Source organism: Condylura cristata, unplaced genomic scaffold (genome assembly GCF_000260355.1).
Source record: "Condylura cristata isolate star-nosed mole 26May11 unplaced genomic scaffold, ConCri1.0 scaffold00028, whole genome shotgun sequence".
Taxonomy (NCBI): Eukaryota; Metazoa; Chordata; class Mammalia; order Eulipotyphla; family Talpidae; genus Condylura; species Condylura cristata.
In genome coordinates this window covers 5,798,801-5,813,091 of record NW_004567129.1, presented here as the reverse complement: position 1 = coordinate 5,813,091, position 14,291 = coordinate 5,798,801, and the positions used below count along the sequence as shown (strand labels likewise).

The following is a 14,291-nucleotide window of genomic DNA, read 5'->3' as shown; positions in this document are numbered from 1 at the left end:
TATACATTAACATATCATCTGCAAATAAGGATAGTTTTACTTCTTCTTTTCCTATTTGGATTCCTTGTATGCCTTTTTCCTGTATATAAGACATATTTTAAAAGACATTTGTATAAAAAAGATGTGGTATATTTACACAATGGACTATTACTCAGCAATCAAAAGGATAAACTCTTGCCCTTTGCAGCACTACAGATGAAGGTGGAAGGGATTATGCTCAGTGAAATAAGCCAGAAAGAAAAAGAAAAATACTGAATGGTCTCACTTATAAGAGGAATGTAGAGAAAATAAAAAATGAATCAGAAAAAAAGTAACTATAAAAAGGAAAAATCAAAATCATCAGGCAAATATAGATCAGAGATATTCTATAGGAGAGGAGGAGAGAGAAGGATCAGGATGGGGTGGGAAGAGCGCAAGGGACTATGGTGATGGTGCATGGGGGAATGGGTGGTGGGAATTTCATGGGGAAATCATACATTGTATGAAGGATGATAGGATAATATAATGAATATATTTAAAAAATTAAAAATAAAAGGCATTTGGGAACTCCCAGCCTGCCCAACAGAAAACCAATTACCCAGTAGGGGTTGGACATACCTGACCTGGCCTCCCCAGCATGTAAGGATCTCTTTCCTCTCACATCCCAGATATCTCAGGCACGAGTGAAACGTGGGACAAGATGGAGAAGAATATTCTGGACAATCTCTCGCCTGACGTACAGGAGGACTATGGCCAGGACTATATTTTGCAGCTACGGAGTTATCTCAAGTTTGTGGACCAGCAAACCAACTCAGACCTGTCCCCGGTGCTTCTGGATATCCAGCATGCTATCTCCTCTAAGAGCCCCTGTGCATTTTACTCATCTGGAATTTTTTCTTACATGTGGCTCTGCTTTGTTAGTTTTACCCCGACTGGCATATTTGATCATTTCACCCAAAAACTTTTTGATTTCACAAAGTTCATGCCCAAAGCTCTAAGGAAGTCTGACTGGAAGAATAAAGCTATGTAGGCAAATTGATGGAAAATGCTGTGAATGAAAGGGAAGCCTGAGCTCCTGAAAGGTGGGCTTCTCCAGGCATCTAGAACAGAACTTCCCAAAAAATGTCACTTTGGCCTATAGATTATTTTGACCTAAAGTCAATCAAGGCCCTGCAGGTTCAAGAGAAACTTTTACCACTGTTATAAACTACCCAGAAGAAATGGAAATTAGGGAGTATTACTCAGATTTAGGGGTATCTCCAGAAATAACCTTTCTGTTAGAGACATCCATCTAGTTAGTGGGGTAAATACATAATTACAGAGCAGCTGTTCCCTTTGCCTTGTGAGTCCCCTCCTGCATCTTGAAACCCAAGGTCTCTAATGTAGTTCAGGATCAATATTCCTATTTATCCTATTTACTTTTGAATTTATATCTATGTAGATTCTCTGCATAAACATAATGCCATTAAATTTGCTTTCTCCTACTAATCTTTCTGGTGTTAATTTGATTGCTTGACTTGGGGGATATTTCCCTTCTGCCCTTCAACTTTCATTATAATTGGGGTTTCCTCCCTTGCATTCCCTGTGAATTCTGTTGGTTGAATAAAACTCAGTGACAAATAAACTGGAGAAATAACCACCGTGGAGAACATTGAGAGTCTAGTATGTATTTCAAACATTCACTCATCTAGTTCTCATCAGAGATAGGTATCTTTACCCCTACTTAATAAGTAAGGAATTGAGAATCAGAGAAGTAAAGATCCTAATTCACTGTCACCCCACGAATGATAGGCAGAACTGAATTGAAATCCAGACTGGACTCCATTGCCTGTTAAGAGAGTAGAACAAGATGACCAGGGATCATCTCCTGATTTCAACAACCCATGTGATACCTGCAAAGTCCCTTTTGCCAGGTAATGTTCCATATTTACAGATTTCAGTGATTAATGCACATTGTAGTTCTAAAGACTGATCACACCTACTGACTCAGACACTTGTGTGTTAAGGAGCCCACCAGATAATGGACAGTAAGTTCCAGAACCACTGGTCTAAAATATTGAGTAAGCAGGATGCAGGATTTATGTGACCAGGGCTCAGGCGACAGGGGGAACTATTTAAGACAGTGGGGGAGAGATGGGAAGCATCAAGATGAGAACAGAAGGTAGAGACCACTTTCTATTCTGCAGCCTCCCAGGGGGTTGAAAACTGTGTGGCAAGGAAAGATGCTGTACAAAGATGCAGGTGGATCTTGGATTTCAGAAGAGAACCTACTAGTTGGGTGCTTACAGACAATCTTGGAGTTACCTGAGAGGGAATATACTCTGAGATGGAGAAAGATTGACAACCCTCCAATCACTCCCATTTGATTGCCTTGGATGTGGTGGGAGTGGGGAGTTATGGGAAAGTCCTAGAGGTTCCTTTATAGAATAAGAAGAGCTTGGATTGAAGAACCAGGGTGCCTGTGGGGCGAGGGGGTTGGGGAATCCTGTAACAGAGATCTGTGGGTAGCAAAAGGCAGCTGCAGTGAGGATAATAATTTCAACTGGAAGCCAGTGAGGATGGGACAAATGTCCCTTCCCTGGTGCCAGGATAATACACCAGCTTCTAGGAACCTAGATTCAGAGAAAAAGGGAAGATATAAAAGGAGAGTGGGGGAGAATTTTGAACTGTACTGCACATTCTTCTGGAAAATCCTTTTTTAAACCAGAAAAGAATAAGTTGTCTGTATTAATGAACAGTCACATATATTTTCTTTTAGCTTGATAACTGTAGTATTTCAGAAAACAAGAGGCAAGTATTTCATACAAAACATCACATGCCCTGCCCTTGTGTGCACAGTAATTGATGTTCCTGATTTGTTGTAAGAAACCAGTAAGAGCTGATGGCAGGGATGTCCCCAATAAATCCATAATTCACTGCATTGTTGGGAGAAGGTGTGGTGAATAGAGATTCAAAGGTAGGACTGTTAGCTAAAGTACTTCCTCCCAGTCCTGCTCTTTTCCACAAGAGCAGAAAGTGCAGCATGTCACCAAATTGCATATAAAACTCCATCCACTCTACTTCACCTCTTCCTTCTAGCTTTTCCCAGTGCTGCAGCAGGGAAGTGGAACGTCCATGCTCAACAGATTTGGGATAAGAGCGAAGAATTAGGGAAAGCACCCAATGAAAAATATGATTTCTTGTATCACATAAGAGGATAAATACCTACAAATAAACTTTACTATATTATTTGAATGGGACATTAAATTTCATCAGTATCATTATACTGGTTATAAAAACCCTCTTCTGGAATGCCATTCTGGATGGTATAATTCTGAGAAAGAGTAATTCTCTGAAAACAGCTTTGATGGGGTGGTGGTATGTTCTGCCTGAGTAATCTCCAGTGAAAACCATGGTCCGGGCTGAGGACTCCGGACACCTTTTCTGCAATGGCTCAAAATAAAGTGTCCCTTCACTGATTTTCTCAATTCTTATGCTTCAGGCTCTTAGCAATAGGGGTGTTTTTGAGTCCCAGCCTGATACTCAGCTCATAAATATACATCAAGAAATTAGAAGCAATGGGAGGGACCTTGAACTAATTTGAAGATAAAGAGGATGTAATCTCTTTATAGTCTGACGTTGCTTACTCTTTTACCTACAAAACATTTCTCTTGGGGGAGATTTTGGAGACATTATCATTTAACCATAGTGATGGACATATGTCCCAGGCTGACCTATACACTAGATCCCAGAGGGTGGTTCAGAGATGAGTATTAAACCACGAAGAGCCAGCCATGGTCCCCAGTGGTGGAAGATTGCAAATAGTTACTGGTAAAGAGGAGTCCTAAACACTGTAATGTTTATATTAAGTAGAAGCAAGCTTCCAGAGTCCACTAAAAGGACAGTCTGATAGAGAATGAAACCAGGATAGGGTAAAATGGTGGAGCAGAAGGATGAAGAAAAGACAAGATCTGATAACTTTAAGCCCCTGATAACTTGAAGCCCTTGACATAGCTTCACAGGTAGATCTACCCTGAAGTCCTGATATAGGATTGATTACCAAGTTGCATGAGTCAACACCTTTTCTTTATATTATTCTGAGTTCGGTTTCTATCTTTTGCAACAGAGTTAGGTCTTGTAAAACGGTCTTGGGAAGGATTCAGTCAAGAATAAGAAATAGCGTAATGATGGACAGAAAACTAAGCAAGATTGCAGTGGTCTGGGGGAGAAAGAAAGAGATCAGACTAAAGAGGATGAGAGGGGAGGTTAGGTTGGTGATATCACCAGTCCTCTCCCTCTCCCAGAGAGAAGCATTCGTTAGAGTTTCTTTGGGTCTTATCCCAAAGTGTGTGAACCTAGTCTCTCTGGAACAAGGTGAAACATAAGTCCTGCCCAGTCCTTAGATGGCAACCAAAGATTTCAGCAAACTGCTGACAATTCTAGACTGTTGAAATCATGCTTGGCTAGGAAGACAGTGTAAGATAAACTGTGTGTAACATAAGAAGACATTGTGTCCTTCATCATCACAAAATTTATTTACTATATTGCAAAATATGGAGCTGAGGATGTAAGAATCCTAGCCTGCCAAGGAAAAAGAAGACCAACAAGCACACTGATTGCTTCTGTCCTAAATGTATTTGTTCTTCTCAGGTTGTTCCATACTTGTGAGGGTGTTCAGGATAGCACTCAGTTGCTCAGGGAATTTCACCACAGGGATAATTTCCTTTAGCTCTACTTTCTGTTCTTACTCCTATTTGGATAATAAATGATGAGTCACTACTGGGTAGAAGATAGCCTCTCTTTGGCATTGCCTTGTATTCTCTCTCTTGAATCTCCAAAATGAACTAATTCCATATAAAAAGATTTTAACCTGAAAAATGGTATTTTTATTCAAGGTATGGTTTTTCGGTAAATTTTAAATGTGTGCATGAGGAAAATTCATTAATAAACACAAAACTAATGTGTCATTTTAAGTGTCCATGGTGAGTAGCAAAACAGAACAGAGAACTCATGAGAACACTAAGTTAAGACATGCCACTGTCATTGCAATGCTGGTTATTTCTTTTTTGGGGGAGGGGAGTTTGTCCTGCATTCAATTACCTTCCTATATCAAGGTCATCCCCCAAGTGTGAAATACTGGTAGAAAGCAGTATTTTTCAGCAAGCAAGAAATTAGTAGGCCAAGTCCTACCTCTCCTGCATCCCAGTCTCTAGTACTTAGGCATCATTAAAAAAATAAGATCTTTGGAAGATATGGGATGTCCAGTGAGGAACATAAAGTGATGGTGATAGTCTTCCACAAATGCTGGTTATTGTGTTTTTTTTTTTTTATTATTGTGTTTCTTTTTTATTGACCCTTAGAGATACTTTATCCCATCAACACAAATTCTCAAGACTGGGTCTCCAAATTTGTGCTCAGTTATGTGAAATATAAATATAGATATTTCCGTTATTTGCAACCATAACGATTCTAATTTATATCACTAGCACCATCATCACCGCCAGAGAGATGTTACTGCCACACACTTTATGCATCCTCTGGGCCAGTGGCTCCATGGTTGCAACCTCTGTAAAGCCTTGATGCGTGCGAGAGATGGAGTATACACTTCCCCTTGTGTTTGCCTGTGGTTCTCTCCTTTCTTGCTGTCAAGACTCTGCCTTATCTGCAGGTGTCTAGTCTTATGGAGTCCCAGGGGAGTCTCAGGTTCTTCTCTTCGTGCAAACACCAATCCAAAGAAAGTTGATACAGCTATAGGAAAAGCCAGACAGGTAGACTCTAAGGAAAGAAGCATTTCATATATTGTGTATCTTGCACACCCCATCTGGAGCCCAAATTCTCTGTTCTGTGACTCCTCATGGCTATAACTTCTCTGACCTACCCTGGCACACAGACCAAGCCAGATCCTGGCAGTCCACTTTGCCCACAGAGACTATGCTATTGGAAAGAATGAGTCCTGTATCAGCTTCAAACCTGGGTTTTTTCCCTTTTATCTCTCACCCACACACAGTGTGACCAACTCCTTCTTCCACTGAACAAGTTTTTCTTGAGCTCTACCTGGTATCAGTGATGATATGATGAAAACAAGACAGATTTCAGCTTTCCTGACAACTGATACTACAGTAGGGAAGACAAAACATGCAAAAACTACATAAATAAATGGTTGTGTGATGTGAAAGTGTGATCAGTGCTATTAGGCTTGAGTGGCCGGGAAGCATCTATATACTCGGTTTTCACTATTTCCCTATTTAGTTCCAACCATTACTGTTTTTTTTCTCCCCAGAGGGGGGGAAAAACTGACATAGTATGTGAAACTCTTGGCAAACACTTTTTCTATTATTAGGAGATATAGGAAGGATAATGGCTCTCCCCCTGAATAAATGCTTGATGTTCCAGGCTGCCCAAGTCATATTAACAAGGATGGCTGCTGCTCAAACACTCTAGAGCAGAAACTCTAACATTCTTTGACACTTCTGAGGCTTGCATGGTGATGCCTGGGGTAAACTCTGTGATGCCCCTGCCTGGTAGTCAAATCAGCTGCAACGTATCTGAATCCACAAGTCCTGAGCCACAGGAAAGATACTGTGCTCTAGTCTGAGGGGACAAAATGCAGAATTGGTGTGACTTAGGAACTGGTTTTGAAACACCAATTACCATGTAGCAGAGGCCCAAGAGGGCATGAGGGCAACTCTGGCCAAAGCTGAGTGGATGGCTGGAACTGCCAGGCAGAGGCATGGCTGACTGGACATCATTTGTCTCACTGAAGCTTGGATCACAGGTCTCAAGGAAAACTGGCTTGTGCCTCTAGTTTGTCTTCTTTCAGACCTTCTCAGAGAAACCTGTAAAACAAGGTCACTTGGTCTTGGCCTTCTGTAACCTAAGGGCCCTAACTATTCATTACAGGGCTTCTGAATCCAGTCAAAGCCAGCATCCCTCTCTGTTAGCATGGGTGTTAGCCTCTGTGGGGCTTTTTTTTTTTTTTTACCAATTATTGAAACACAGTCCCAAGGATGCAAGGCTTGAGAAGGGATGTGAAGGCTGAATTCCAGACCCCTCTTACTGTGCCAGCAGGCTCTGTTGTGAAATGCACAACCTTCACTGCCATGCATGTCAGCCTTGACGAGCTTTGTGATCTTCAGGGACAGTTTCTGCATTCCCTCCTTAGCGTGCATTCTGCAAAGCCCAAGGAGGGCTTAAGGGCTTAAGCAAGTAGCAAGCAGAGAAAAAAACTCTACTACCACCCTGGTAAAGTTGTAGGGGCACCTACAGCAGAAACAATGGCAGACACTGAGCAGAAATTCATTAGGTACTGCATAACCGTGTGGACTCCTAAAGGCCACCCACAGGCATGGAAAACTTGAAGTCACAAAACAGACTAATAAGCTGGAGAGGTTGCTGTCACATGTTATCTTGTTAGCCTGGACATCTTACAGGAGGTGGCTTAATAAGCATTTCTAGAACAAGAAGATGACAGAGGGATGAGAAGACCAAGTGATAATGGGAGCTTTTGGAGGTGGGGGTGTGAGTAGGTGGCACACAGAAAGGACAGGCTCAAAGGAAATTCGAGTCAGCATGGAGGATAGAGGTGGGCTGGAGAACAGGGGAGCTGCATAATCTTGACTGAATAACATTTTACCTTTGCAATACCATCTAGGATATGAAGGTGTGAGTGAGTCCTTCCCAAAGGTACAAAAAGGCATCTCAAAGAGGATGCCCACAAATGATGATGTCTGAGGGCATAGTAGATACATACATATCATCAGTCATGAGAAAATCAAATTAAGACTACAATGCCAGGATGACTAGGACAAGGATGGCAGACAAGTATTGTTAGTGTCGATCAGGATGCAGAACAACCAGGAAGGGCATGCATTGCTGTATAGTTTGTATAACCACTGTGCTCGTTTGCCAGAGTTGCCATAACAGTGTCACAGACTGGGTGACTTAAACAATGGAAATTTATTTCCTCCAGATTCTCTGCAGAAGATAATTTTCTTGTCTTGTGGTCCTAGACAAGACTGGTTTCTTCGGAGTGTCTCTTTCCTTGGTCAGCAGATAGCCATTTTATCTCTGTGTCTTCACAAGTTCCTTCCTGTGCATTTCTGTGTCCTGTGCTTTTTCTTGTAAAGGCTAGTCCTACTAGATCAGAATTCACCTTAATGACCTCATTTAACCTTACTAGGCTCTTTAAAGATGCTATCTTCAAATGCAGTCACCTTCCCAGGTATGGGGAGTTAAGACTTCAACATGGGGATTCGGGATGGAGGTACATAGTTAAACTCATAACATTCCCTTTGGAAAGCTATTTGGAGGTGGTTACTTAAGCAGAAAATAATTAATTCATAAACTACAACTCTTTTTGTTATTTACTCAACATAAGTGCATACGTAGGTGCAGTAGAGGCATGTTACAGGCATGTTACATGTAAGCAGCAGCATATGTGGAAAGAAGCCCAACCTGCAAACAACCTAAGTATTTGTCAGCAGAATTGATGAATACATTGTGGTATGTTCCTACAGTGGAATACTCTAGAGCAGTGAAAATGAGTGAACTCCAAATCTAGGGTAAAGCAACACAACTGAACTCATCACATAATCTTGGATGATTGTTGTCATTTTCTGTGTACATGTTGCACTCCAATAAAAAGTTTGCAATAAAAAAAAGGTGACTAGTGTCCATGGAACTCAGTGGCATATGCACTGTCAGGGTCCCCATGCAGTGTGACAGCAATGTCTCCAACAGAGGACTTTCCAAATTCTCTAGTACAAGTGAATGCTGGGGTAGATCCCATCAGCCCATTAAGGTTTGTCCAGACATTTCTGTGGGTACTGCAAAATTATAGACTTCTCAGACACCAGAGCTGTGCATGGATAGGAGAAGAGATAAGGATGCACAGTGGAGTAAATACACATAGAGAACATCTTAAAATACAAACATGTGTAGCTTTCACCTGGAAGATTGCCTTAAGAGGTACCAATACCCAATATAATATAGGGCATGTACCACAGACCAAACTCTGAGCTAAGGAATCCTCTCAGCCCCCAGAAATAGCTATTGTCTGCATCTGACACCTGAAGGGGTAAGGTGTGCTCAGAACCATGCCTAATAAGCCCTGGGCTAGTTACTGTCAGCATGCTGCATGGCCCCAGATTTCTCACTGCATGGAGAACACTTCCCTTCCCTAGGTTTCACTCTTAATGTAAATTCTAGACAAATGTAAAATAACATGTACCTACTATTACAGAATCTATAGAATATCTTCACCGCTTTAAAAATCCTGTGTGCGGGCCCTCCCCGGTGGTGCAAGGGGTTAGGACATAGCACTGCTAGCTCTGCTAGCTAGCGGCAGCGGTTTCAGTGCGAGTTTGATCCCTGGGCCCGGGAGATCTCTCCTGACCGGCGCATTGCTTCCCTCAGCAGTGTACCTAGTCAGTCTGCCTGTTCTGCTCTCTGCTCTGTCTCTGGTGAGTCCTCTCACCACCCCTGCACCTCTGGCTTGTACCCCAGTTCTGTGTGCATAAATAAATAAATCTTAAAATAAATAAATAATAAATAAAAAGCCCGTGTGCTTGCCTCTTCTGCTTTTCCTCCTCAGCACTCTGGCACCACTGCTATTTTTGCTGTCCCCATGGCTGTGCCTTCTTCAGAATGCCATACCGTTGGAATCATACAGTCCATAGCCTTTCAGATTGCTTCTTTCACTTAGTAATATGCACTTGGCATTCTCCTTGTTGTGGTGGGTTGATACTTGTTTCTCCATCATCGGATGGTATTCCATTGTCAGGAATGGCCAAAGATTATTTATCCACTCACCTACTGAAGGACATCTTTGTCGTTCCCAAGTTTTGGTGATTATGCATCAAGCTCTATAAACATCTTTTTGCAAGTTTTTGTGTGGACATATTTTGAACTCTTCTGGTAAACAACAAGGAGGACAACTGCTGGTTCATCGGGTATGTTTGGTTTTGTAAGAAACTGACAAACCATTTTCCAACACAGTTGCTCCATTTTGCACCTCAGTTCACCAGTTTCGATTTCTGTTTATTATTATCACTCAGTTCCCCTGGGCGGCCAGGGAAACATTTTGTTGTTTGTTTTTAGGCTTGGCTATAGCTTTTCAATGTGCAGAGTAGTCTGCATCTTTTTAGTCCTCCATCCTTCCCAACAGGTTTAGTCAGGAACAACTTTAGAAGAGAAAAGAGCAGGTGCATCAGCCCTACAGGGCAAAAGGTTTGGAGGGAAAGTCTGTGATTGTGGAGTTGTGAGGGAGAGTCACAGGTGAGATTGTAAAGGCAGGTCCAGAGCATATAGGGTAAGGAGTTTGGAATTTATTCTCAGTGTAGTGGAAACTCATAGAAAAAATGTAAGCAGGTAAGTGACATGATCAATTTCCAGATTTAAAATGTAGTTTGGTATTTATGGCTGGTTTTCTTTCTCTGTACTTATCTGGCTTCTGAGGCCTCTAATTTTACTTTCATATGCATATGCCTGTTTGCACAGCCTGCAAGCATTTACATTTTGAGAATACTTTCCACAATATAAATTAAAGTTTTCAACATTAGTCTGCAGAAAAGAGGATATTATGTCACAGAACTGGATTAACCCTGAGTTAAAAATTGTGTGACTCATAGGAAGCAAAAACATAATTTGCATTAGATTTGGCCAAGTTTTTGTTAAATGAAAATGGATCAAAATATATTTGCATTGTGAGAGTAGAAAAACTATAGATTAAAAGAGACCTAAAATACACATCAACCAGTAAGTGTAGACACCTTATTAGGGTGTCAATTTAAACAGTGTGTGTGTGTGGGAGGGAGGAATGACATTATTACTAGGCGATAGGAAAATTTAAAACTAACAGGACATTTCATGATTTTAAGACATTTATTAAAGAGGCTATAAAGTCCAGACTGCAGACCTGGGCTTGGGAGACCATTATCAGATTTCTCTGAGTAACTGGTCTCTGTCCTCAGATTTTTGTCTATACGACAAACATATATTCACAGAATGAATAATTTTTTTTTCTTAACCAAAGAAAGGAGACATATAGCTAATTTCTGACATTTTCAGTTAACTAAAGGAGGAATTGTTTCCTAAAAAACATAGCTAATTCATAAAGGAGAAATGCTTCATAACTTGAAAGCAGGGCTTGATTTTACAGAGCAAATGCAGCCAGGGCTGTCTGTGTTTGGGATGATATAAGGATCAGAGGTTAATAGAATCTTGTATACTAAACTACCCAGACATGAGGGTGCAGTCAGGTCAGTATCTCCTTTTCCTTCTTCCTGCAACTAGCAAACATGACAGGTACTCAAATCAGCAGGTTTTTGTATCTGTCTTTGTTTCTCATCCCAAGATCTGTGACAGTGAAAAAGAATTAGTGCTCTACTGAATCTGACCTCTTGAGGGGGCTCTGGTAGATAGAACAGAGGTAGACATTTTCCAACAGAGCAGAAAGTGAATTTTATTTTTTTGGTGGTCTAGCTACCAACCTACCTACCTACTTATCATCATCTGTTTACTAAAATTCCCCATTACTCTTGACCCCTGAACAATGGAAGATTTTGAACTAAACAGTGATGTATACAAAATATTTGGAGTCCAGTGTTTACTAGAATTCTCAGCAGAAAGTCACTGAGGTTGGGTAAAGAGGAGAATTTTTTTTTCATGCAAATTGACTATCTGCTGAACACTTTTTACAAAGCCCTGCATGGGGATCTTGGAGTTGGAATCACACAAAGAGAGACATAATTGATGCTTTCAAATGGAATTATACTTCACAGAATATGACCTAAGTGAATATATGATGACTTAAAGTTATATTCAAAATAATTGCTTTTCCAATTTCTATTGTGATAGAGTCATACATGTAATCTCTTAATATGGGACGACTGAGAGAATCCTACTTAAGAAATAAATCATTTGTGTTGAAAACTGATTGCAAATGTCATTTTAACCCGTTACCAGAAAAAGCAAATTTTTAGAAAAAGGAAATTAAAAAAAAAAAAAAGCCAGCTAGTACAGTGTGGTTCTGAAAGAATGTTTGGAACAGACTAGGGTTTTCTGGGGTTAGGGTATTATATGCTTAGTTCTTGATTCTAGTTTTTGGCTTCCCCCGCAGGATGACATAAGACAGAGAACCTGGGCTTTGACTTTAGTAGATGTGAGTTTAAATCCTGCCTCTATCATTTAGAGACTGTGTGACATTAGGTGAGTTACTAAATATCTCTGTACTTCAATTTATCCATGGGTTACGCAGAGATAACTCTACATTGCCAACCCATAGTTCAGAGTCTGAACTCAATATTTGTTAAACAACAACAACAAAAAATGAATAATGTCAGAAATGTTCCTGGCATATGACCGACATTTCACGACAATCTTCAGAAGGTTGCCAGACTATTCTTTTGGCAAACATCCATCCAGCATTGTTTCCACCCACCTTGCTTTATTTTTCTCCAGGTAATATATTGGTCCCACCATCATCAGTTACTTCCTGATTAAATACTGATAGCATCTCTGATGGCCTAATGTGGATTAGTGCAGTATGTTCCCAATCTAGGTCAGGTTTTCTGTCACCACAAACTCCAGACTGTAGTCTGTTGTTTAAATGGCTATCTTGTCCCTATGTTATTCTTCATTTCTGACTTGTGCCATCCCAATGAAATTAAAGAATCTGGGGTGGGAGCAGGGAACTGCCAGGTTTGAGAATAGAATCATCGGCACAACGTTGTATTGGGTGAAGTGCCCATCAGGGACAGTGATGAGGGGCAAGGTCTGGGAAGGGGATGCAGTCTTAGGCCTGTTTGAGTGGGGAATGACAGACAGAAGTTACGGTCTGCCAATGTCAGAATGACATCCTGATTGCCCAATGGTCTTGTTCTATCCTGCTGCAGTTTTGCAACTACATAGTCTTACCCCTGCTACTCATGGGCAAGCAGGGTTTTTCCCACTCATCATGCTGATGAAAGATTAGCAAGAGATACATACCATCCAGATCAAATATGCCTTAAGGAGAACAGAGTGTCCATGGAATCCTTTTTTTTTTTTTTTTTTTTACAATAAGTGTTCTGAAACCCAGGGCATCATCTCTCCCAAAGTAAGCAAACACACAAGTCTCCATGGAAAACTAGCAAAATATATTGTAAAGAACCTCTAGGATAGAAAATTGAGCTGTTGGTTTGGAAAAATGGTGTCCTTTCTGTGCAAATGACTTTGTCCAGAGCTGAACAGGTACATGTATTGGTTAACAATTTTCATAAGGGTAAAATTTAAAATTAGAATGTACTGTGTAGTGAGAAGTCGTAACTCTGTAAGGACTTACAGTCATCAAGTAACTTTAAAAACTGCTTATGTAAGAATATTCCTATAGGAGCAAGCAGGTCCGAATACAGACTCTATTAAAGAAGCTGCCAAAACATCTTGTACCCAAATGATAAGGGCCCTGTGTGTTCTCTGAGGCCAGGATTAGAAATATGTAAAAGGATTTTGGCAGGCAAAGGAGCAACTGATATCTTTATAAAACACATTAAAAAGCAGACATTCTCCAGGGATTTTCTTGCATCTACCATTACAGCTACATTTGTCCTTCCCCAAAGAGCCCATTTTGATAAAAGTTCATTAACCAAAGTGACTGTCAGGGAATGGATGATTGTATATCCATGAGTGCAATGATGATTATCAGTCAAATTGAATTTTACATCCATTAGCCAATGGTATTCAGTTTTCCTACTGGGATGGCAAAAGGTTTCAATTTCCTGATTTGGTGGCATTGTCTCTGTGATACTGCCCCCAGAGAGGCAGCTCCTGTAATGGCTGGAGCCACAAACATCACTGACCCCATTGGTACCATCTTAAGTTGGGTGCACATTTCCAAACACAATCACATGGTCGTATTTTATGGCACAATTAGAAATAAACCTGAGCACAGAGACACAGAATATACAAAAGGATAATGGCCTCATCATATATAAAAACAGAACTATGACTCGCAACTTTCAGCAACCAACCCAATAGGCTCAGACAACCAGTCTGCTGTAAGTCAGACTTGGCTGAGGTCAGATGGCTATCTTTAATGACAATCCAGGAAACCAGACAATAATTTCTGTGACAATTGGCACCAAATGGCCAGGACTAGATTCATAAGGGACAGTTTCCCTAATTTCTGTCCCCATTTCCAACTTAGGAGCAATCAGAGAAAGTCGAGAATGCATCTCTAACTGATCATGCAGGATGCCCTGCTTCTAATTAGCCTACCCACATTCCCCAGGCCAACTGCCTGGATACACCTGAGTGTACACCTCAATGTACACCTGAGCCTCCCTCTTTTCCACCCT

At 40.9% G+C, this 14,291-nt stretch overlaps 1 protein-coding gene across 1 annotated transcript in view; it reads left to right on the top strand.

Annotated features, from left to right (window-relative positions):
• HSD17B2 (hydroxysteroid (17-beta) dehydrogenase 2) overlaps window positions 1–1,009 on the top strand; it is a 58,457-nt gene extending 57,448 nt beyond the window's left edge. The window contains exon 5 of the mRNA XM_004690158.1: window positions 648–1,009. Within this exon, the coding sequence (XP_004690215.1) occupies window positions 648–1,009 (362 nt within the window). The remainder of the gene's footprint in view (window positions 1–647) is intronic.
• Window positions 1,010–14,291: the final 13,282 nt, after the last annotated feature.